Source organism: Athene cunicularia (assembly GCF_003259725.1).
Source record: "Athene cunicularia isolate RWA chromosome 4 unlocalized genomic scaffold, athCun1 chr4_part2, whole genome shotgun sequence".
NCBI lineage: Eukaryota > Metazoa > Chordata > Aves > Strigiformes > Strigidae > Athene > Athene cunicularia.
In genome coordinates, this window is record NW_020799099.1 from 33075771 (window position 1) to 33100314 (window position 24544).

Genomic DNA, 24544 nt, shown 5'->3' on the forward strand with positions numbered 1-24544 from the left:
TGTAAAAAGCAGGTAAAGGCTCTGCCAGTGATGGAGGGGTGTGTGGGCCTGCACTGCAGCACTCCCACCTGCTTAAACCTCAGATGACCTGGATGATCCCTGGAAATACAGAAAACCTAATTTTTAACCAAAGAGAGGTAAAGGCGGAGGAATATGGAGAGAAGGAGAGAAGTATCATGCGCCTGCGTCACCCAGTGAAGTTACAGTCAGTTCTTGCTGCCCAGGGCAGGGGGGCAGTCCCCATCCCTGGAGGGGTTGAAGAGTCGGGTTGACCCAGTGCTGAGGGATCTGGTGGAGTCGGGAACTGTCAGTGTGAGGTTAATGGTTGGACTGGAGGATCTTTAAGGTCTTTTCCAGCCTGGATGGTGCTGTGATTCTATGCTGAGGTTTAACAAAGGAAAGGCGCTGCACCCGCAGGGGCATACAGCTTAAGGTAGTGCAGGAGCCCGAATGCAAACCACCCTTCTCTGAAAATTGCTATGGAAAGTGGTGTGTCCCATCAGGGCTCCGGGCCTGCGGGATGCTGCGGTGGGGAAAGGTGAGGGGTTGGCAGCAGGAGCTCGCCAGAAGTGGCAGCGAGCTTGCAGCAACGCAAGCTGCAATTGCACAAAACAGCACCTGAGCCGGCGTCTGGTCTGTTAGCCAGAGGGAGCAGAGGTCGTTTGCTAGGGAGCACCCAGAGCATATAAAGAAACCAGGAAAAAGGACACACGTCTCTGGGGACAAGGGCGTCTCGGTGGGTACGTATGGCTTAGCTTTGTTCGGGCAAGAGCTGTGGTATAAAGCTATGGAAACTGCTCTGTGGAAGCGGTGTTGCTGGGGAAGGGGAAGGGGCAGAAAGAGAGGTGAGGTTTTCTACCTGGAAAAACTACATCAGAGCTGAACCAGAATGTGCTGGGTGCTGCTGACAGGCATCTCAACAGAATGGGCAGCAGTGTTAAAGGACAGCAGCTTTGCATTGCATAGTTTGTGCATACATGTGTGTGCCTATACATAACAAAATGCTGCTTTATGACCTTGGTTATTGGTGAAATGTGGCTGTGTGCACCTCAGGATCCGTTTTGTTCCCATCAGCTGTTCCAACACTGCTGGTGGTGCCATGGATGTAGACTTGGGGGCATTTGGGGTGATGTGTTGCGTGTGCTGGGCCTGAGCCACATCTTAGAAGATGAACGTGCAGTGGAAACTTCTCTGGGCCGCTGCCTGCTCTGCATTCCAGCCTTCATCCACCCAGGGACATGGTGTGCTCGTACCTGGGGAGGGGCAGAGAAAGTCCATGGTCAGCCCTGCCTGCAAAGGGCACAGTTTCTGTGTGGCGATGGGCAGCGCCCGGCTGCATTTTCACGATGTGCTGCTACTAATCTTGTTATCTGGCGGTGAGGGAAGAGCCTCCTTTGGCACAGGAGGCTGCTGAGTTCCTGCCCCTAAAACTGCTGCCGCTGCCACTCCCATACATGCTTCTGCCTGTGTCCCTGCTGTCCCTGCTGCTGGGAATCCCTGTCCCTGCATGGGACCCTCATGCAGTCCCTGCCTGGTGTCCCCGCTGCATGGCCCGGCCATGTTCTGTCCCCTCCCCTGCTCCTCCTGGCCCCTGCTTTGTCATAAATCGTCCTGTGACAAGTCTGGGGCTGCTGTTTTGGCGTGCCATGAGGTGTTTGGCTGCAGATGTGGCAGGAATTACCTGGGACATTATGCGTGAACAAGAAGGGACAAGCAGCCATGGCAGGGGCAAGGGGTGTCCAGGGAGGGACAGTGGGTGCCACGGCCCCTGCTGCACCCACTGGTGGGATTGCTGTGCTTACTCTGAAGGTCCCTGCCAACAGCCGGATGACTTGTCCCAGGGAGGGCACAGCAGCATTTTTACTGCGCAGCAGCCCTGTTCAGTAGCAGCAGGAAAATACCCTTGTTTTTTAACTCTTGGTGGGGGCCAGTGACTGGAGAAATCCCACCTGCTCTCAGTTTGTCCTTCAAGGCCACTTGTCACCCTAATGGGAGCAGATACTGGTGTCTCAGATAGGGTCAGCCCAGCCACGATTCTGCGCTGGCAGAAAGCTGCAAAAAGTCATGAGCAAATCACGCAGAGAATTTTTACAAGCTTTCTTCCCTCTTAACGATGTAATTCAACATCCCTTTGCTTCTCCGTGTAGTGCCAGGGGACAAGCGCCAGCCATAGAGCAACGGGCTGCGTCTGACAGCAGAGCTGTGTCCAGGCCAGTCTGTAAATGGGAGCCACAGGAGCTACTGGCAAAGCCACTGACCCACTTGCTGCCTGTTGACAGGAGTCAATACAAATGCAATGCCACAGCCCGTAACTCTCTGGTGTTGGAAGTGGGTAATGTGCTTGATGGCATCATCTGAGTGCTGGGCATAGTATATTTATCCCACTGTATTCTTGTTAAGTTCTGTGTGTATGTGTAATTCTGAGGGGAAAACAACCCCAGTCACTTTATAGCGTTTTAACAGAAATTACAGAGATTAATCCCATGCTTCGAAACATAAAAGCTTCCCCTGTTTTTCTTTTTACTCCTCCCAGTCTTCCAAAACTCAGGTGCTCCCTTGTCACGCAAGGGCTGGGAGCTCCAGGGCAGGGAGGAGAGGGCTGCTCAGCGGGCACCCCCAGCCATCACCCCGGCAGGACAAATGTGACAAAGCCGGGCAGGGGCAGGCAGGACACGAACTGTTTGCAGGTTCTCTGTTCGACACCCCTAATGCCCATCACGGAAATGCCCGTGGGCCGTGCGGGGACGCAGGGGCTGGAGAGGACCTTCCCGGGGAACTGCCCTGGGACCCTTCCTGAGCAAAGCAGCAGCAGCCCACCGTGACAGTGCCTGAAGCTCAGTCAGCTTTCCCTCTCGTGATTTCTTTGCTGAGGATGTGTGTAGTGGGCTGGGAGCGGGAGGGAGCCCTCGTAGCTGTTAGAGCACGGGAGTCTTTGCACCTCATCTCCATGCTGCTTAACAGAGCTGGGGCACTGGACAGGGAGTGTGTCTGTATGGGACTTCTTATAGGAGCATCCTCTATTTTATTTTTTTTTTACTAATTAAAGCTTCAAAGCTGAAGTGAGAATGGCACAGGGTGGTGCCACGCCTTGCAGTGGGCAGTGGGAGGAAAGGGGCCATGGGTGGAGATGAGGTGGAGGTGGAATTGTTACGTGGGTCAGGTAGGTTTGGGGATTTGGTGCTGTGGAGTGGGAACTCTGCTGCTCTCAGAGGCTGCAGCCCCTCGCTGGGGAGGATGGGCAGGAGCAGGGCACCAGGAGCTATGGTGGCCCCAGGGAACAGAGGAAGAGGAGGATGAGGATGAGGCACTGGCATAGACAGGCAAGTGGAGGGGGGGATGAGAACTGGTGACTGGGCTTAGAGTGATGGAAAGGGCCAAGGAAAACCCACTGCCTTGAAGCATTCTGAGAAAGCAGGTGAAGAAGGAAGGGAGAGGGAGAGGGGGAGGCAAACACGCTGGGATGCTCAGGGAGAAAAGCAAAGATTAAGGTGACTACTGAGAGCTTTAGAAAGCTAGGACTGAGCTGTAGTAGCTTTGGGACACTGCAAACAAACAAAAAATACCGTTTTAAGCAGGTAATGCTGAAAGATGAACTGGGTGTTAAAAGACAGGCTTGAAGTGTTGAAGCACTGAGGCTCTGAAGCAGAAGGACCCCTGTTTCTACAGAGACATTTTACTTGCATAGGCAGGGGGATGAGATGCTGCTGCCTTTGGTGGGGTGCTGGTTTTGGGGAGGGCTTTGCTGCGAAGGACAGTGGCAGCTCCTGGCAGAGCTGTGCCTCCACTTTGTGGTGGGGATGGCAGTGTCCTGGCAGTGGGGAACCCTCAGAGACCTGCGCTGTCCTCTCCGTTGTTGAATGCAGCAGCCTGAGCAGGACATCCACTTAGGAAACACCTGCAGCATCTTTCTCTGATGGCTTTTCCTTCCAGACCACAAACTGCCTGGAGGGACCCAAGCCCGTGCTGGCAATGGCCTCTCACCACATGATCACAGTCCAGCCCCACTTCTCAGCTGCCCCACGGGCAGGCGAGTGGCAGACGGGGCTGCTGGACTGCTGCTCTGACTTCAGCGTGTGTGAGTACATACGTACCGCTTGTTCCTGGTGCTGGCTCACGCTGCGTTTCTGCTGTTTTCCCCACTCCTGCTGCATTGCCCCTGCTGCAAACTCTACTTTTGTGGGTACCAGCAGTGGAGCAGCTCTCATCTGAGGTCAAGAGCCACGGCTCTACATCCCCAGACGGCGTTCCCCACTTTCTTCTTTCTTTGCACCCCTCAGCCAAGCGCGTCTCTTGCTGTCCCACAGGTATTTGTGGAGCCTTCTGCTTCGGCTGCCTGGGGTGCCAAGTGGCCGGGGCCATGGACGAGTTCTGCCTGTGCAGCCCCAGCGTGGCCATAAGGACGCTTTACCACACCAGATACAACATCCCGGTCAGTGACCGACGCCGGGGCCTGCTCCACTGGGTCAGGGGTGTGCGTCAGGGAAGGAGAAGGGGGTGCCCAAGAGGAAGAACAACAGTGGGAAGTTGCCAGGGACACATCTGCATCCCTGATGTGAGGCAGAGGTAATCCCACCGCACACCGCCCCATCCCAGTCCTCGCTGGGCATGAGCAGTGATGTGCTGGGGTACCAGGGGTGAGCTGCCCAGGCCTGTTAACAGTGAAAAAGTGGAATGCTTAAAAGCTGACGTGGGAAGGGGTTATTCATGCTCCGCGCATGGCAGGGCTCCATTCTGGGTGACTTCATCTCTCTTGTGTGCTGCCCCATGTGCGCGCTCTGCCAGCTGAAGAGAGACATCAACCGGAGGAAGGAGCTGGGTGTATTCTGGTAAACTGGGCATGCTGGTTTATAAGTCACTGCCACACAGAGCTGAGTGGGTTCCCAGAGTCTCCCTTTCCCCCAGCGCCTGACTTAAGACACTGGGTTGCTGTGGTTGCTGTGGTGCCGAAACAGCAATGGCCAGGTGAAAGGGTGACCTGTCCCACAGCAAAATGTTGCTGGGAACCTCTTGCAGGACAGGGGACCTGCTCAGGCCCCACCACCTGTGTCCAGCCACGAGACAGGACTAGGAGACACACACACACACACACACACACGCAGATAATGTGGCGAGGCACGGCCCTGCTCCCTGACCCTCCTCTCCTGTCCCATTGCAGATGCTGCTGGCGTCGCTGCGCCCCGCAAAGCTGCTGTGGGCAGGAGCTGCCGCTGCTCTGGCTGGTGGGAAACACACCTCAGGGGGGGTTGCCTCGATTGTGGTTGATTCCCCCCGGCAGTAAACAGCAGAGTTTGTCCTTCAGCCTGCTTGTTGTTATTTCTTTTTGTGTGTCCTGCAGCACCGGAGGACAGTATTGTACTTTTGTACGCTGTGTGGTCAGAGCAATGCTGATGTTATCAGATAAAGGACTTGCTCATGCAGACCACACTGAGATGAGACCAGACCACAAACTTCAGTGAGAAGATAAAACAAAACAAAACAAAAGCCAAACCTGCTGCTGACAGCTCAGCTTCTCCATGGACGCTGTCAGCGTGCAGAGCTGGTGACAGCATCACCCTGTGCCTGAGAGCACTGAACCCGTCCCCATTTCTGCCTGGACAGTCCCCAGCACCAAGACACAGAAGGTGGCAGCAGGAGTGTGATGGTGGGGATCACAGTCCCACTCGGCACATACCTGTCCTGTGGGAACTGCTGCTCTGTGGGATGAGACCCTCACAGCTGTGGGTGTGGGTGTTAGGTGTTATACCAAAAACTTAAGCAATTTAGGATACAAACAACAAGCCCCTTTGTATAATTGTATAAGCTTTGTAAAGACAAGGTAAGGGAGTCTGCATGCCAAACAGACAAGGTAAGTCAGTCTGTGTTTCAAGGACCAAACCAAACCGTAATAGGCTCTCTCTGTACAAACTCTGTATAAACAAGATAAGGGAGGCTGCATGCCGAAGAGCAATCTAAACTGGGAGTTACCATATCTTACCCCTGTACTCCGCACTGGTGATGCCGCTTCTCGATGAGTGTGTTCAGTTTTGGGCCCATCACTACAAAAAGGCCATTGAATGTCTCAAGCGTGTCCAGAGAAGGGCAACGGAGCTGGTGCAGGGTCTGAAGCACAGGTCTGATCGGGAGCGGCTGAGGGAACTGGGGGTTTTAGTCTGGAGGAGGCTGAGGGGAGACCTCATGGTCATGCTCCCTGACAGGAGGGTGCAGAGAGGGGGGATGAGTCTCTGGAGCCAAGGCCCCAGCGCCAGGCCCCGAGGGAATGGCCTCAAGCTGCCCAGGGCAGGGTCAGGCTGGCTCTGAGGAAGGATTTCTTTGCAGAAGGGGCTTTTGGGTGTTGGAATGGGCTGCCCAGGGCAGGGGGGAGTCCCCATCCCTGGAGGGGTTGAAGAGTCGGGTTGACCCAGTGCTGAGGGATCTGGTGGAATTGGGAACGGTCAGGGTGAGGTTCATGGTTGGACTGGAGGATCTTCAAGATCTTTTCCAACCGTGATGATTCTGTGATATATGGGCAAACTGAGTTGAGGTCTTTGCCTCAAAACAACCACAAGAGACCCTTCCCCAATTCTAGTATGCTTGCACTATGTACTAACATATCCATATTTCCTAGAAAGGGGCGGATACTTCTCAGAAATTACATGATTATTTATTTATTTTAATGTCTATAAAGAATGTGCCTTTGTCTCTGAGTGTGTGTGTTAGGAGGAACGATCCCCCATGTACTGGCACCAAATAAACTGAGTATCAGGGAGTTCTTCATTGACCAGGTTTTGGTAACAGTACACCATGGTGGAAGAGCTCAGACAACCTGTGCCTTGCTGGGGCTTGGGGGTGCGAGGGTTTATCCATTATTCCATGGCAAAGAACAAGGAAGAGGTAACTTTGGGTCTGGGATCACTCTTCAGCCGCCGAGCACTGGCTCAGATTGATTTAAGCTTTGTTGCTTTTAACAGAAAAAGGTGCTTTTGGCCCAGAGAGGGCAGTGGGCTGGGACTGCATGGGGCACTCAGGCTCTGGCACATCTGCGCTTCCGTCCTGGAACCTTCAGAACAGGAGTGGGTTTTATTCAAAATACCTTTCTCACCCCCTTGTTTTTCCCACTGAAACTCCTGTGACGTTTTTCTGCAGTGGCCGCAGCACTGTCACATCCCTGGTGTGAAGGGATGAGGCTGTGCCCTTCCTGACAGTGCATGCACCTGTGTTTGCACACTCAAAACACGTGCAACAGGAGAAGATGGTGGTGGCATAGTGACAGCCCGAGCTGGGAGCCGACAAGTTGCATGTGCTGTGGGGACAGATGTCACTGTGCTGGTCTGTGCGTGGCCCATGGGCACACGGGGTCACATCTGCCTGCTCCTGGTGGCTGGGCTCAAATCCCTATTGCCCACAGGCTGCCAGGCATGGAGCAGGGGCAGGGGGGCTGGGACTGAGCCTCCCCCTGCAGCACAGATTTGCCTGATTTGGGGTGGCCAGTTCAGTGACAGCCCTGCTGCTCTGGGATGAGCCAAGAGCACCCAGGGTCGAGGTCTCCAAGGCCACCCAACTGTGACTGCTGGGGTCCCCCCTTCCAATGACAGGTGAGCCCAGTGTGGGGCTCCTCCTGCCCCCATCTTCACAGAATCATCTCAGTTGGAAAAGACCTTTGAAGCTCCTCCAGTCCAACCATGAACCTCACCCTGACCATTCCCAACTCCACCAGATCCCTCAGCGCTGGGTCAACCCGACTCTTCAACCCCTCCAGGGATGGGGACTCCCCCCCTGCCCTGGGCAGCCCATTCCAATGCCCAACAACCCCTTCTGCAAAGAAATCCTTCCTCAGAGCCAGTCTGACCCTGCCCTGGTGCAGCTTGAGGCCATTCCCTCTTGTCCTGGCACTGGTTCCTTGGCTCGAGACTCCTCCCCATCCCTCCTGCTGTGATGGTTGATGGGGTCCCCTGACAGTCATTCCCGCTTGGGGCCCTTGTACCCCTTGGCCCATCCCGACAGGGGCTGTCAGGACCCCGTGGCTTTGCCCATCCCTGATCACAGGGTTTCCCCTCCAGAGCTGTATCTCCCCCAACACATGCAGGGGCCAGGCTGTGGGGATGGGGACCAGAGCTCTGACCCCCACAGGGATATGGGAGCAGGCAGTGCCATGGCAGTGCAGTGAGGAGCCAGGAGCAGCCAGCCCCAAACCTGGGTGAGGGGCACCAGCGCCCACCTCATCTGAGGACCGACAGGGGACAGAAGAGCTGCAGGTGATGTCCAGAGAGCACATAAAGCAGCAACCAAACAGCCCTGCAGCTGACCATCCGTCAGGAGGGCAGCTCTTGTGCTGGCGGGGGCACAGGGGTCGCACTGTGGAAGAGGTGCTGCACCCACAGCAGAGCCCAGGGGGGTCGGGTGACCAGGGCTGCATCTGGCTGTTGCTGAGGAAAACCCCACTGCAGGTGGTAGTTGTTGCTGCTCGCCTGGGTGGGGTGTTGCTGGGGGCTCTGCAGGGCAACAGCACATAGGGTGTTGCAGTGGGGAGGGGGTGCGCATGTGCCTCACCCTGGGCTGGACAGCGTGGAACAGCACAAGGAGCTGCCCTGGGCAGGTTTCCCCCTTCTCTGGGGGGTGATTTCTGGGCACAGGGCTAGTCCTTCTGGGGCCAAGCTGAGCTGGGTGATGTTAGCCCAGGGCCTGTGTCCCTGTCCCTGTGGGAGCCTCAGGCCAGGCTCATCTGGCTGGGCAGGTGTCACTGCCACAACCTGTGTGACATGACCGTCAGCTGTGTGAAGGCTGCAACAGCAGGTTTGTAGGATGCTGTAGTACACAAGGATGCGGAGGCTTTGTTTAAATGAATTTATTACAAGCTACTACAAATCATGATGAGTAAAGCAAGTACATACGTATGATCACTCACCTATAGGCACACCTGTATGTATTATCTGAGGTGTTACCAGCATGACACTTGCCAAACTGTTGCCAGGAGTGGGGACAATGGAAAAGTCGAATCATAGCATCATCTCGGTTGCAAAAGCCCTTGAAGATCATCGAGTCCAACCATTAACTCACACTGACTGTGTTCTCAACTCCACCTGATCCCTCAGCACTGGGTTAAAATGATGTCACAGATGATCCACATCATGGAGTCAGGAGTCAGCCAGGCATCCCTGGAAAGGGTCCATCTGTGCAGGAGATCTGTGCAGAGCAGTTCACCTCAGGTAGGTACCGTGTTACTTTCAAACCTTGTGTAGACACATTACGTGGGTGTAGGACACCCCTTGACAGCGCAGCCATGGCTGGAAGCTCAGCTCACTGTTGTCATGGTTTCTGTGCTCACTGTCATGGCAGTTTGCAAGTCTGGGCTCACAAGGGCTGTGTAGGGAGCTCCCACAGCCCCCCCAAACAAAGCCCCTCCCATCAGTTTATGCCTCACATTTGGGGGGCTGGGAGCTGTGAAGGGAGTTCAGGGAAGGGGGACTGAGAACTGCTGGGGTCTGACCCAGTGGTAGCCCTAGTGCTGCTCCCTGCTGTTTTGTGTTGTGCTGAAATGCACCTCGCTTAGTGGAGGAGTTTGAGCAAGATGCTCTTTCGCACCTGACCTTCTGGGGACAACTTTGACTCTTGTGCCTAGATAGACACTACAGCTACTGATGCTCTGGACGAGAGATGCTCCAGGTATTTGAAGTTCCAAGTTATTTCAGCTCCTGCTCCAGACTGCAGCTCTGGCTACTGCACAGTTGGGATATGAGATGCTCTACTGCTGCCTAACAGACACTACAGCTATACTGCAGCTCCAGCAGATGGATGTTTGGGCTTCTCTGAGTTTCAGGTAATTCTAGCTGTTGCTCCTGGACACTCCAGACACGAGGTGCTCCTGCTTGTTACCGCTCTGACTGATGGACACTTGTGCTTGAAATAACTTCAGCTCCAGACAGTCAATGTTCCAGCTCAGGTTATTTGAAGCCCTGATGAGTTAGTTTAGCTCCAGCTACTGCCTAGGCTGGAGAAGAGTTGCTCCTGCTGCTTCCAACTCTGCATTGTAGAATTTCCTTCTTGTTGGCAGCTAATTAAAGCCCCACCTAATTACAGCTCTGTAACTGCTCCTTCTTGTTAAAACCTAATTAAAGCAGCGTGGGCTTCTGGCAAAGTTGTAAATCAATCATCGTCATAACCTGAATATTAACTGTTGAAATTGTACATTATCTAAATATTATTTATTTAATAACCATTCCAGTGGTTGTAATGTTGGGGAAAAAAAGTGCCTTTCACCTTAGAGGCTGAAGGAGGCATACCAGCCTCCCTAACTTCAGGGACCAATGTGACTGGGGGGATCCACACACCCTGCCCACCTTGCCCCGCAAAGCCCTCCCATTCCCCTCCTACCTGCCTAAAGTTCCCCAGAGCCTCTGTTTTGGGGACTGAAAACTGCCAGCTAAACCTTCGTTTTCAAGTCCTCAAAATGCATTACTCATCTTTTTCTAAGCTTCAGAAATGCAGCACTTACCCTGTTTTTGAGCCCCAGAAACACAGGACTTAGTTTTCCAGCCTGAAAAATAAAAGGCAATTTCTGTTTTCAAGCTCTGAAAACACAGGACTTGACTTAATCAGTTTCTGAGCTTCAGAAATGCAGAACTCCTGCTCTGGTTTTCAGCCACAAAAACGCAGCACTCTGTCTCCATTTGGGGGGCTGAAAACTGAACTTCTGTTTTCCAGCTGTATGGCTGATGTGTTGTCACTGCGCTGGGGGGACTGTAGCCCACCCACAGCCCTGGGGCCCCACACGCAGTTTCAGGGAGTGCTTCAGAACTGGGGTGGTGGCACCCTCCCTGTGGGAAGAACCTGGCCTCATGTCGCTGTGGGTAACACCAGCACGGGCAAGAAGTATTTCAGACCACCCGCACCATCTCCCATGCACCCCAAATCCCACCGTGGGGCACAGCAGCCACAACCCCCAGCGAAGGATGGCTCCCGAGAAGCCCCCCCCAACTCCTCCAAAGGGCCACCCCCGCACCCCAACTCCTCCAGCAGTGACCCGGCTCGGAGCAGCAGCAGCCGCGGCCTCTCCCCGCCTGTGGAGGCGCCGGGAGCGGGCCGGGAGCAGCCGCGACCGTGCTGCTGGCCCCGCTGGACGCGGCCGCAACCCCACCACGAGTGGGCCCGGCATCTAATATACATTTTTATCTTACAGGTTTATACCTCCCTATTCCCGTTAATATAACGCACACGCGCGGTACCTGCTGTAAATAAATGTGCCGCTACTTCCGCCTGAGCGCTTCCTAGTTCGGGGAGGGGGGGCGGGCAGCCAATCGCAGAGCTGACGACAGTCACGAGGCCAAAAGATGGCGGCTCCCACGGAGGCTTGACCGCCGCTTCGTACAAAATGGCGGCGCCCTCTCATAAAGGAGCGGCCACACCAAAACGGCGGCACCCGGAAATAGGGCGGAGCTTCCCGGGTCTGATGCGCTTATGGGTAAACCGGAATGCCAGTACTGCTAGCCAATGAGAGCAGAGTACAGGGACGACGGACTGGCTTCCGTAGCCAGTGGCCGCTGCGGCTGCGGGGAAGGGGCGGGATTTCTGCCGGAAGTTGGCTGAGGGGCACGGTTCCCTTCTCTTGCGTGTTCGTGGTGCGCCCGGCTGTGACACTGAAGCAGCGCCAGCCGCGGGCGGTAAAAACCCCAGTGGTGCTGCAGTACCGCCAGGCTCCGGCTCCCCTGCGCCCCCCAGGCACTGCAGTCCCCCCGCACTCGGACTGTAAAACCTCAGTAGTGACAACGCGCAGTCCCTGACCGTAAACCCTCCCGAGGGAGGCCGCAGTACCACAGAACACCCACCGGACATCTTCCACAGCGACACTGTGATTGCCGACCGTGGAAAGGCTTGTTCGTTAGGAAAATTGTGTCACTAGCACTGGGAACAGCTGCAGTGAGCGGTTCAGTGACAGTGTTCACGGCTTGGTAATCTACTGTCGGTTGCCAGCTGCCATTTGGTTTCTTCGCTGGCCATACAGGAGCATTGTAAAGGGGAATGAGACCTGGCGACGATTCCCTGCTCTTCCAGCTCCTTGATCAGTTCAGTAACAGGATGAATAGCCTCAGAGGCAGTTTGTATTGTGGAGTGTTAACTAGCTTGCTGTGGGGTAAAGGAGCAGCTGACGGCAAGTGGTGCATTTGTAGGAGGTAAACTGAGGTAAAGGGGGTGGTGTCCCTGTTTCCCATTTTCCCCATCCATGACTGACCCTTCAGTACATCCATACCTAATACATTAGGGGAACATAAAAGTAAGGTTGGGCGGACTGTCTATCCATTAGAAAGAGCTAGTTTGGCCCTCAGTGGGTGAGTAGTGAATTTTCCCATTAACACCTAAAATGGAAAGGAACTGCTCGCTAAATGGAGGTAGTCCTTTGTAAGTGTTCTTATTTACCATCGATATTTGGGCTCCTGTGTCAAATGAGGGATGTTGTAAGGTAGCAGTCGTTAACTGTGACCATCATCTTGGGACCTGAATCCTTAACAGTGTGAGTAGTGGCTACCAGTACTGCCACTGCACCAATCCTTGCGCCTAGTTCCCCACATATCCATGGTCTAAGTTTTGTGCAGATAGATTTGGGTGATCGCCAAGCTCCCTTCCCTTGCTTCCTTTGGCTCCCTAGTCATTATCCCTTTAAATCTGAGGGTGTCACCCCCATCACCTGACCCAAGTCTTAGAGGCCTATCATGAGAAGTTAGTGAGGGAAACGTGGCCAGTTGTCCTGGGAGAGGAGTTGGCAGCCTATTTAACTGACTCAGAGAGTGCCCCTTATCTAAACACATTTTCAATAATATTTTATACTTACCCCTTTTTGCTTTTGTCTTTTGCATGGAAACAGGCTGTCTCTTTTCTATTACATTTACTTTAGCTGATGTTGTCCCCTGGTTTTTATACCGTGGGGCATACAGTGGTAAATCTGCTAGCGTACGTTGAAGGACCTTTTGGAAAAAAATACCATTTAAGCCAAAGCTAAAGATTTCAACACTCCCTCAGCTCCCTTTGTTATAGGTTGGAAGTGTACAGGCTCACAAATCACCTCCTAGGGATGTCGCGCTGCTCCTGGCATACATCGGGCTTTGAGCTGTGTTAGCCAAAATCTAAGCAAGAGTCAAGTGAACAGTGACACCACCAGCCCATTCAATGCAGGCAAACCTCTTGCTGAACTTACAGGATGGTGCTGGCGGTCCTTCTTTTCTCTTCCTGCAGAGACAACATCTCCAGGAGTTTATCTTCATCTTGGGCTTCAGAACTCTAAATAAAGGAAAATACCATAGCTCAGCTGTTAAATTGGATCGGTCCCTATAATGATGCTTCTTTTCCATGAAAATCCCGTTACATGACCCCCTCTTCATCCCTCCTGGACCTTGCCTAGAGCCAAAATAACTACACAAACCAAGAAGCTCATTCAGCATGGCCTAAAAATCTTCATCCTTTCTGCTGCCTTCAGCGTTTTGCAATATCATAGCTTCTCCCACAAAAATGCTGCCAATGTCTTCCCTAAGGTAGTCACCCTCAAAAATGCTTACCCCATCCTAAGTAACCTCAATTTTACTCTCAACAGTGATGGAGCTCTCCCCTAGGGCTTGCCCTGTTCTCTTAGTCACCTCTATTTTTCCCTTCCAAAATGGTAATTCTGTCCCCCTTAAGAAACCTAACCCTTTCCCTCCAAAATGCTTGCCCTGTGCTCTCTGAGGTACCTCAGCTTTTCTCTAAAGATTGTCACCTATCTCCCCTCTAAGTTTCTTCTGCCTTTCCCCCCAAAATGTCCCCTCTAAGATTAGCTTTTCACACAATAAACGCTCATTTTGTCCCAGGATACCTCAACTTCTTCCCCCCAGAGTATCACCTCTGTCCCCTCAAAGTTGCCCCAGGTTTTCCCTGCTGGCCCAAAAGGTCCGTGTCCCCCCCCCTTGCAGCCCCGGGGCAAAGCAGGATGGTGTCTAGGCCTGATGGGCAAGGTGGGGAGCAACCCAGAGACCCCCACTCCAGAAGAGCCCAGGCTTGGGCTGCTGAAAGGCAAGACCCTGAAGCACAGCCCCCAGCGAGGCTCAGCAGGACCCCACAGCTCCATCATGATGTACCTTCCCTGGAGAGCCTCATCACCCAGATCTGCTTCATTTTAAAGATCTAGCATGTTCTTGGTATTTCAAAATCAGAATTCACCTCCAGTTATGATCTATCATATTTTAAGAGACAGAAGTTAAATCAATACTTGCTCTGACAACAACAGTGCCTCAGTTGCTCACTATCAGAGGTCACACACAAAAGCAGAAAGTTCAGTAGAGATGTAGTTATTCTTAAAATATGAGAAATGCCTGAACACTGCAGGAAAAAAAAAAAATCAAGCCCCCCAGAAAGCCCAAGTTCAAGGTAAAGTTGCCAGTTCCTTGAAAATCAGTGATTTAGGAAGCCTTAGGGTAAGATGTAGGTAGGTTGCTCTAGCCTCCATAGATGACACTCTCTCCCTGAGGGCTGGAAGCCCAGTCGTGCAGTCTAGTATTAGATTACCAAAGTAGCTCCACACAAATAATACAAATGAACATTAATACCAAGCCTAACTTAGGGCAAGTTAAACTGCAGCCACAGTAAGTGTATTTGCCAAGGCAGGTTTCCCTAGCAGGAGTATATGTTTAACTGTGTTTATAAAACAAGACTTTCTGCCTTTTTGGCAAGGGTGAGTGGAAAGGGAGAAAGGTGAGGCTGAGGTCAAGAAAAGGGAAGAGGAGGGTTGTTAAAGAGTTCTGACACAAACCTTGTTTCCCAAAACACCTTTTAAAATGACAGATGTAAAAAGACCTGATGATGATCTCTGAGGCAAGTTCTGCTTCATGGCTCTGGTGTTGTCAGGAGCAGCTTCAGTATTGTCAGTCAGTGTCCTGTGAGCATTACCTCAGCTGTTACGAGCCAATGGACCTATTTGCTGCTGCATCTAGTGCCTGCTCACAGGCAATATCCTACCTGCTGTGGAGCAGAGCAGAAAAATGTTCTTGCTTGTTCTGCTCCTGTTGTCTGCTGGGGGGGAAGGGAGAGAACCCCTCTTCCTCTTGGAGATTTCCATGGTCTCCCAGGTGTTTTAGAAAGATGAGATGCCTACCAGAGGGGCACCAGGGACACACATCTGTCAGGGATTTTCCCTGTTAATAGGAAAAGCAGGAGGCAAGCAATTTCTCTTAAAGGCATCCATCATTTCTTGGTGTAGGAGCTGTGCTTTATCTCTTTTTCTTAAATATCTCTCTCACACTACTGAGTTGTCTAGCTAGGCAACACTATACTTGTAGGTGCTGGCAATGGATGCTAGATATAAAGTTATTGTGATCAGGATATAAATAATATATAGCTGAGTAACAGAGAATGCATTAAAGCAATGTTATGCAAGAGTCATAAAACTGGTTTCCTCCTCCTTTACTCTTTGATCAGCTGTAGAACATGATTGTCTGGGAGAGTTATTCTTTTTTTAATTCTTTGAGAAAGCTGGAAGTTAGCTTTGTTCCAGCAATCCTGTTTGCTAGGAAAGATATTCTGTGGCTTCCATACCCCTGCCCAAATTCATAGCCACTCCCAGCACATGTATTTGTAGCTTAATCTCAGACTGTTAAATGCAGTGGATGTGTGACAGTATCACCTTCAGTGTAACGTCACAGAGCTCTCCAGCTTCAAAGAAGTGAAGAAGAGAGCCATGAAAATTCCTCCACACCTCATTTGCTTCAAATACAAAGACATCATCTTCACCGTCACTGTTGGAAGACCTAGTTTGCTGCTGCTGCTGCCACCTTTTTCCCTTTATGAGATGTTGTTTTGCCTGCTCTGGGACCATGGATCCTGAAGCCATTGGTTGTTTTTTCTGTCACTGCGTGAATCTTCAAAAAACTCCTGCCAAGACAAATATCCAGCCCATCAGGAGTCAAGTCCTAAAAAGCAGTTAAGATTTGTTGACCTTCTGGTTTTAAAAACCACAAAAAATCAGATGAGACATTAGATACTTCTAGTACCTAACACGTTCATTACATGTTAGGAGTTGGACCTATAATCTTACTTGGAGAAAGAGGGGAAAAAGACCCACAGCCAAGAATCCTATGGAGGTACATTTTGTATCTATCCTAGACAGATCCAAAGTACTGCATCGTTTTGTGTTTCATGAGACTTACTGTTTCCTTGCCTGTTAGTAATGCATAATAGTATTTTTGTAGCAGCCACAGGGAAGCACGTACTGATACAGAAGAGGTGTAGTGCGGTGTATTGAGGAGTGTATCATCTACTGAAAGATTGCACAGCTAGTGAGTGAAGTGGGCAATGAACTGAGCAGCGGGAGGGGAGAAAGAGGAAGGCAAGGGTGGTAACGATGCAAACAGTTACCCAGGTTAGTTGTAGGCTGCTTCTAGATCTTGCACAGAAGCCCCATAGATCGCTCACATCCCTGCTTCTAGAGGCAAAGGTAGCCATGTGGTTCCATTCCCTGTAAATCTTTGCATTTCCTGTTATTCCTAATAGGTACAGAAACCAGGGCCACTTCTGAACTTCCATACCTGTGCCTTGATGAAAAAATGGCACTTGTAAATTATGACGTGGTAGAGATTTTCACACTTCAGTCTGTCTGCTGCCAAAAGTACAAAAATGTACTTTGCACTGACACATTCCTCACTGATTTCTTTTAAGCCCCTGAGCAAACTGTGTGTGGTGCATGCTTGTCATGAGATGCATTCGGCATGAACATAATTCCCGACTTTCTGAGCTGCGCCAAGTGCCGGTATTGTGTTACTCTGCCTGCGGCTTTCTTTGGGAAGTTGGCAGGGAATGGTTGTGATGACAGCCCCTCCGGGTGGGGATGGTGGGTGCACACTCAGTACAGAGGTGGTCTTGGGCTGGGGGAGGAAATCCTGAGGTAACTGTTCCTGGAAAGGCAGTGAGTGTGGCAGGCCGTGCAAACTCACTTCCTGGAGCACCTGTATTCTGCTCTTCAGGATTTCAAACTTGAGGATCAGGAGCCAAGAAAAGTCTGTCTTGTGCAATTTCAACAAGGGGGTTCTGAATTTCTGAGCCCCAGCTTCCCCAAAGGCCTCACGTAGATTAACCCCCCTTAAAGTATTGAGCATATGTTCAAGACAAAGATCCTTGTCTGTGCTAGGCTTTTCGTGTGCGTTAGCACTAATGTGCTGGCAACACCTTTTTGGTGGCAGTAGCAGGCACCATTTCTGTCCATGCTAAGCTACATCAGGACAGCTTAGACTATTGGACACTTCAGAGTCATGCTTTGACAAGTTAGTCAAAGTATTCCTTACAGTAACACCTGGAAAACAAATTATTGCTATGCTGCTCTGAAGAGAGAGCCGATTTATTTTATTCTCAGTTTGTACTTGTCCTTCCTTTCTAGGAATCACGGCCTGTTGGATCTGTAGCACAGAATCAGAGAAAGCAGAAATCCAAAGGAAACACGCTCTCATCTGTGTATGGACAGACAGTTTTGTGTTGTGTGTTATATGTTGAGGAGAACATCAAGGATTTACATTGATCAAGGAGCGCGATTTCCTGTGCTTTGTTGAGCAGTGATGAATTTAGAAAATGCTGAAGAGATTGTATACAGCCATGACCTAGAAATTAAGGCAGCAGTTTGGCAGAGAACTGTGTGAAATAAGGAAACCGCCTTTGGAGTGATGAATAATCTCAATGGCCAATAGTTACCTGCTGGAAGAAAGTGACTTTCTAATCTGATGTTCAGAGACCACAGGGTAAAATATGCTACAAGTGAAGCAAATAAACCCAACTGACTCCTTTCTGATTTACAGAACAGTATGATGCACCTGCAAAAACATTGCCTCGTTCTCAGCCAAGAACACCGTAAGTAACCAGACTCAGTTCCCACCTCTACTGTGCAGTTACTTAAAAGAACTAGGAATTAATTGAATTTTACTTGATGATTCCAAAGATTAAGGTTTTATCAGCCTGATTTTTCTCAGAAAATGTTAATGCAGGGAATTTTCACCAACAGAAACATTACTGTTTTGTGATTATGGCAACTGTGGTAAAAACAAAACAAAACCAAAGAAAAAACCCCAAGTATTAGTGCACGAGATTGAAGGTTTTTTTCTCTTTTAATCTGTGCCTACTTAGGGCTATTCAAACTACTAATAATGCATTCAACTGATGTAAATTCTGAGGAATGCAAAACTGAATCTGATTTATTCTGCATATCTTTTAGAATCCTGTGAGGGCTAGTGAAGCTACAGCTATGGAAACTGTGAAAACTAGGGGTGAAATTTTAAAGCAGTCATATGGTATACTTTTCTGCAATTTCCCAAAGAAAAGTTTTCTGAAAAACAAAACAACAAAACAAACCAAAGGCAAAGAACTTTTCATGTGGACTCTCTAAAAACCCCAATTGATATTTTCATCATGCGAGCTAGTTGCAAAGTGGGGTGAAGATGAAATTTCTCCAGCCTTTTCTAATAGTGTGTATATATGTCTTTCTACTTTTCTTTAGATACTTCTTCTTTTCCTTGTCGTGTTATGTTTTATCTCAGAAGAAGGAGGATATTCACAGGGGAATGGCAAAGTCAAAACGGCCAAACAAAGCAAGTACGTAAATCTCTGTGAGTCCTTGTGCACTGAGAACCTCTCCTCCACCAGTGAGAGGTACTTGGGTACTGTGGGGTCAGTAAATCTTTTCATTATATTCATAGTTGGACATGATGGCTTGAAAGAGTGGGAAGGTTCATGTATTTTTCCCCACAAGCATCAGGAACATCAGCTCCCCACTTTTCCAAGATGATGTGGTTCACTGTGGACCTTTCCTATTTGTTTTATTGCTATAAGATGTGTTGTCATGAGGGCTCAGAGGCTTATTTTTCTTATTTGGGCATGAGAAAAATTTCTCACAGAGAGCCCTTAGTTTCAAAGGAGGTTGAAACAAGCAAGAGTTTTGACCTGATTGATTAAGATCCCCACCTCTGTTCCCAACCTTTTTATCCTATTTTTGGAATGACACTTGTGTAATTCTCTGGGTTGAGGAGTTGGTCTCCAGCCAGTTTCAAGATGTAACATCACTATACTTTTGAATAGCAAGAGTTTTGCCTGTCTGTTTTCCAGCTCCTTTTGGGATACCCGCATGATTGCCCAAGAGGGTGATGACAATCTGGGAGAACTTTGCGTCCCTCCCCACAAATCCTTCCCTCCAGCCTTTTGAGGACCTCGGTAATGCATTGAAATTGCAAGCAGTAGTTACCACTTGCAGGCAGAGGAGTAAATTATGCTTTTGGAAGCTTGTAGAGGCAGCCTTCTCTCTTCTCTAGCAATAGTAAAAGAGGGTTTGTGCCTCCCTGCTTGTAAACTGCTTGGAGAACTGCTCAGTGTTACGGTTACTGCTCAGGTGTGCAGGAGCACGAAGTTCATTGTGTAGAGAAGAGATAGGAGACAGGCTTGACCTTGGCATTTACTTATGTTTGTGTGACAGGAGACTTCAGTAGAAAAAAGAGAGCCCCAGTGACAAAAGACAAAAGAAATATTCACTGCCCCTGAGAGCAGAGAACATGAGTATGCCCAGCTTCTGGTGCAGAGACAATGCGTTCTGCCCCTTGGGGAGCCCGTGGGGGCTAACAGCATGCTGGTCTCTTGCTCTGCAAGGGCCAGACTTCTTCCAGCCCACCCTACTGGAAGTCCTAGGTAACCTAGGTAACCTAGGTAACCTGGTCCTAGGTAACCTAGGTAACCTTTGTTGGCTGTGTGCTAGGTAACCTGTGCTGAGGAGCAGTCCCCTCACAGGACTTTGTAGGTGCCAGCCAGCCAGTGACACTGACCTCCATTGCAAAACATCCTGAGATCAATTGGAAAGCCCAGTGACATGTCCAGGTTGTGTGTCCTCATTTTATCACTCATTTAGGTAACAACAGGGTTTAGGAGACTGAGCATGCTGAATGTTCTAAAAGAAATGTGAGAGGCTGGTTTGTTTTGGCAAGTGCAAACCAAGTTTTTTCAGTGTCTGCTGCTTGAAACCATGCCTGTCTTGGCTGATCTTTCTCTTCTGGTTGTCTTTCAGAATCCTCCAGGATGACCTGCACCTTAGTGATAGCGAAGAGGATAGTGACGACCAAGTCAGTGTTAGATGTTTTAGATGTTTAGACCAAGTCAGTTTTAGACATCCCTTTAAATCATCACGACTTGTGGCATTGTTCCGACTTCCTTAAGCTCACCTTTCCTCCCTCTCTCCTCTTTGTTTTTGTGAACAAAACAGGTTGCTGAAAAGCCACCTTCTTCACTTGCTCCTCCAAGGTACGGGTTTGTTCCCAAACTACTAGCTAGACCAAATAAGGAGAAAAACAAAACTACTTTTTATGTATGGGGTAGATAGGTAAGGGCTCCTGTTTTCTCTTGTTAGATACAGGCTTTGGTTTCTAACTGCCTGAAGCTGCTGTTGAAAACTGGCTTTCGTTATGTGGGGTTTTACTGAAAGCTCCAACTAGAAATGAATAGTCCAGGCATGCTGGGTTTGGCCTAGGAACCAGAATGGTATTTCCCTTCTTTTCTGCTCTTCCCCTCCACGAGTGTATGTGTGGATCACACTGGGGTGGATGGAATTTTCAGTTGTTGTAGTGATGGTTGAGAGTGAGACCTGAAGCCAGAACGGCAAGTGCCCGCTGAGAGCAGAAAGCACAAGAGCTCCCACCAGGCCAATGCCAAACCCTCCTTGGACCCCAAGCTCGTGAGAGAAGTTTTGCCTGGCAGTGCCCAGGAGCATCTTGCTCTCAGCCCCCTTCCTCAAGGCCAGGGCGCAACCCCCAAGCAGGACCAGTGGCCCCAGGCCTGCCGTGGTGGCCAGAGAGGACTTCCACAAGGACAGACTTCCCTTGTCTATCAGGGAGAAGCAGATGATCTTGCTGGTGAGGGACTGCCCCGCCAGTCAGCAGAAGTCAGCACACTCTCCCGGCAGTCATCAGAGGAGAGCAGAGGATGGGGAAGTCTGTGGTGCGAGGAAGTGGGACCTGGAGAGGAGAGTCACAGACACTTGTGACAAGTCCCGTCAAAAGAGGAAGGTGAGAGGTGGAGGTGGAGGTGGGTTTGTACAAGGACCAAGGTGGTGGTTGAAAAACACAAGTGTAGAGTTCGTTTCCGCTTTATAGGTTGGGAGTGGATCCGTTCTGCTCCTTCTCTCAATGTGTTACCCAGCTTCTAAAGGGGATGTGCATCAAAACTGTCCACAGGTGTTTCCTGTTGGTCACAAATCCCCTGCTGAGCAAGTGTAAAGCCCTGTAAGCTAACAGATGCTTTGGTGTTTTAAAACATTTATTTTTTTTTTTAATACTATTTTTCTCAAGAAAACAAACCCCAGCCCTCCTATGCTGGAGGAGCTTCTGGCAGCAGGCTCTGTCAGCGTGTGGCTGGCCAGCTCCCTGGTAGCATTTGTGGGTTTCTCTGGCTTTCAGCCCAAGCAGAGCTTTGGAGAGCTGGGGTGCCCCATCCCCCTGCAACCCCTTTCAAAGCAGCACAGTACCTGAAGTGCCTCCCAGACCCTGCAGCCATCTGCGCTACCCATTTACTGTCTGTTGTGGGAGAGCACCTTGCCTGCAGTTTGTGGGGGTGACCGGAGAACAAACCTACCCAGGCCACCCCCCGTCAGTGCTTTTCTGTTTTGTCCACATGGGCACCTTCTGCTGCCTTTTGTTGTGCAACCTCAGTCTGAGCAGTGTAGTCTTTTTCTGGGTGAAGTAATTTCTTTCCATGAAATAGTCATGATTGCTTGCTTACACCAAGACAAACGAATTCTGCAGGTGTCACCTGTGTCACTCCTAGGGGTGAGAGCAGCAGCCCCCTGCCTTTTGCTTGTCCATCAGTGCAGACTGTGAACTGAACCAGGGTCGCTTGATAGTAACACCCATCACTGAACCCTGCTTTGGATTTTTCCTTCTTCTTAGAGGGAGGTGGAAGAGGAGATTGATTGGAAGAAAAAGAAATCAGACAAAGAAACAAAGTCATTGCAGTCTTCAGCTCAGGAGGACTCCAGTAAACTGAAGTGAGTATACACTGGTGGGATGGCAGAAAGATGAATAAAACTGATTCTTTCTTTAAGAGGTTAAGGTGAAAAACTGTATCTCCTGTCCTCATACTCATGAGTTTCCTTCTAACCTCATGTACCTTCTGAAACTTCATCTGCTGCAGATTTCTCTTTACATCCTGGAACCAGCCACGTGGCTGTATGAATGTAATTGATTTGCCTTTGTATTTGTTGCAGAGGTGAAGTGATACTTGGGTGTCACCTGTCTGCCTCTCTCTCCTTAATGCTGAGGAATACGGTTCTTATTCAAGCGTGAGCTGATGTTTCAGTGGCTGGTCATCCCCCCATACTTGGTTTACGCTCCTGCAAAAGGGTTGAATGTTGTGGCATTAAAATGCTGGGGTTTCAACCCCAAGCCCCAAATTAAGGTTGACATATGGGTGATTCCCACAGCCCTTCACAAAGGGGAAGGGGGAGTGAGTTTGACTTCAGTCTTCCCTCCAGACAGAGCCATTGTGTAAATGAGCCCCAGGTGTCCTGCTTTAAGTAAACAAAGCTCAGGTGTCCCACTGAGGGGATAAAAGCTGGGAGCCCTTGCAGGCAGGGGCAGCGTCTGTCTGTGAGGTGGATGCATTGTGCAGTTCCCTGTTGGGGAAGGACCTCCTGCCTCCCTGGGACTGGGCTCCAGTCAGGTCTGGCTTTTGTAAATGTGGGCTGTGTAGAGATTCAGTATGTGGCTTCCTTGGATTTATGTTCTTGGCTTGTTGACTCAGTTGTCTCCTATCCCTTCTATGAGAGACTGCATGTCACCATTTATTCCACTCATTGTTGGTTGTGTGGTGGTGTTGTTGGGGTCAGTGGGATTGATGTCGATTATGTATAATCTGACTGACTTGTTTGTACCCCCAGTGCTCGCCCATGCACTGACCCTTTTGTATCAGTGATAAGTTGTTTGCAAACAGTGTGGTAGGCAGCCTGCCTGTGGGGATGCAGGAGCCGTTTCCTCTTCTCCAAACTGCAGTGGTGGTGATCTGCCAGCAGGTGATTGCCCGCAGTGATCTGGGAGGTGGCAGGAGTTCTGTGGGCAGTAGCACAGGCTTGTTCTGCACAGTAATTTAGGGGCTTCAGGGGATGGCAGGAGAAATTGTCCTCTGGCTGAAAATGTCCCTGCTCATTGCAGGGGGTTTGGACTAGATGACTTCTAAAGGTCCCTTCCAACCCCAACTGTTCTATGATGCTCAGTGAGTAAGACTTGAGAGTTCAAGTATATTTCTGCTCTCATGAGAAGTAGCCTTGCAAAGCTTTTAAAAAGGGAGTTGGACTAGAAGATCTTTTAAAGGTCCCTTCGAACTCCTAAACCATTCTAGGAGTCAGTGAATGTCTTGTTCTTTGTCCATGTCTTCCTCCTTCTGGGTTCTGCTGTTATCTTTGGGGGAAGCTTGTACCCTCTCTGCGTGAGAGGGAAGCAGCAGAAAGCTTTATCTGGTTCATGACACTTCACATGCGTTTAAAGCTCTTAGTCTTTGTAAAGTGAGAAGATGATGTGAACACTCTTTGCACATGGAGAAACTGAGGTGCAGACAAATTGAGTTGCTTGCTCAGGCTCCTGCTGCAAAGAGGTGAAAGAGCTGAAAGTGTGACCCAGGAGTTGTGACTCTTGCTCCCATGACTGAGCAACCACATCAGAGAGTTCTGACAGCCTCTTGGGAAAGGCTGGTGTCTGAAGTGTAGCTGTATGTCCATCAGTTTTGACTGGGTGATTGCTACCAGTTTCTTAATTGGACAGGTGGTGATGAAAGCCACAAGTCGGGTGCTAATGCTGATCCTGTCTGCTCCCTCAGCTGCTTTTGCTGTCACCAGTTATGGGCTTTGAATAGCACTTGCCCCATGGACTGCTGGTGCCCACAGGGTTGGTGCTGGGTGGGACCCATCTTCTCCCAGCTGAGAACAGAGAGGAGTGTGATGGATGTGGCAGAGCTCTGTTTCCTCACCTTGTTGCTGTGCGAGACTGCTGAACTGGGGGGCTGCAGAAGCATGTGGATATGCAGCTCCCCCTTTCTCTAACCAAACCAAGATGCCTCAGGGCCAATAGGCTTTTCCCTCTGACTGGCCCAGATTTGTAGAGGGGTGAAAGGTGCAAAGGCCTGTCCAGGAAAGAGATTTGTATGTGTGGGTGGGTAGGGAGCATTTCCCTTCTCCTCTAAAATCATCTTGTTGTCTTTGTCTCTTGTGTGTGTGACCTAACGGACACACAGCCAGTGTGCCTTTTGAATTGTGACTCTGTCTGGAATTTCAGGTGCCCTTCATGGCCAGGAATTTCTCGTTTATTCCCGCATAGCATTTGCAGTCCTTCTGAGAGATGTGCTGAAACTTACCCCATCATCTGCAGACCAGTGTACTGCAGCATTTTTACCTGCCCTGTACTGCTGCCTTCACATGTCTGTGATTTCCTGTGTCCTGTCCCCCCATTTCTTCCCTCCCCCCCCGAGTAAAGGTCTCATGGCAACAGTTCTTGGTTTGAAGGACTCTACTCTGGAAATTAGGTCCTTTTTAAATCGGAGAGGAGGTGTC

General features: G+C 50.3%; 2 protein-coding genes across 2 annotated transcripts in view; both read left to right on the top strand.

Moving 5' to 3' along the window:
- Positions 1-24544, top strand: part of LOC113479585 (AF4/FMR2 family member 1-like) — a 320468-nt gene that overhangs the window by 288895 nt on the left and 7029 nt on the right. The gene's annotated exons all lie outside the window — the stretch shown is intronic.
- On the top strand, positions 3970-4830 carry LOC113479587 (placenta-specific gene 8 protein-like). The gene is made up of 3 exons (XM_026847758.1): positions 3970-4075; positions 4305-4429; positions 4723-4830. Exons 1-3 carry the CDS (start codon positions 3970-3972, stop codon positions 4828-4830), a joined length of 339 nt encoding a protein of 112 aa, XP_026703559.1.

Coding starts and splice junctions, on each gene's coding strand:
- LOC113479587 (XM_026847758.1), top strand. CDS start 3,970: ATGGCCTCTCACCACATGATCACAGTCCAGCCCCACTTCTCAGCTGCC. Junction 4,076..4,304: donor CTGCTCTGACTTCAGCGTGT/GTGAGTACATAC, acceptor GCTGTCCCACAG/GTATTTGTGGAGCCTTCTGC. Junction 4,430..4,722: donor ACACCAGATACAACATCCCG/GTCAGTGACCGA, acceptor CGCGCATGGCAG/GGCTCCATTCTGGGTGACTT.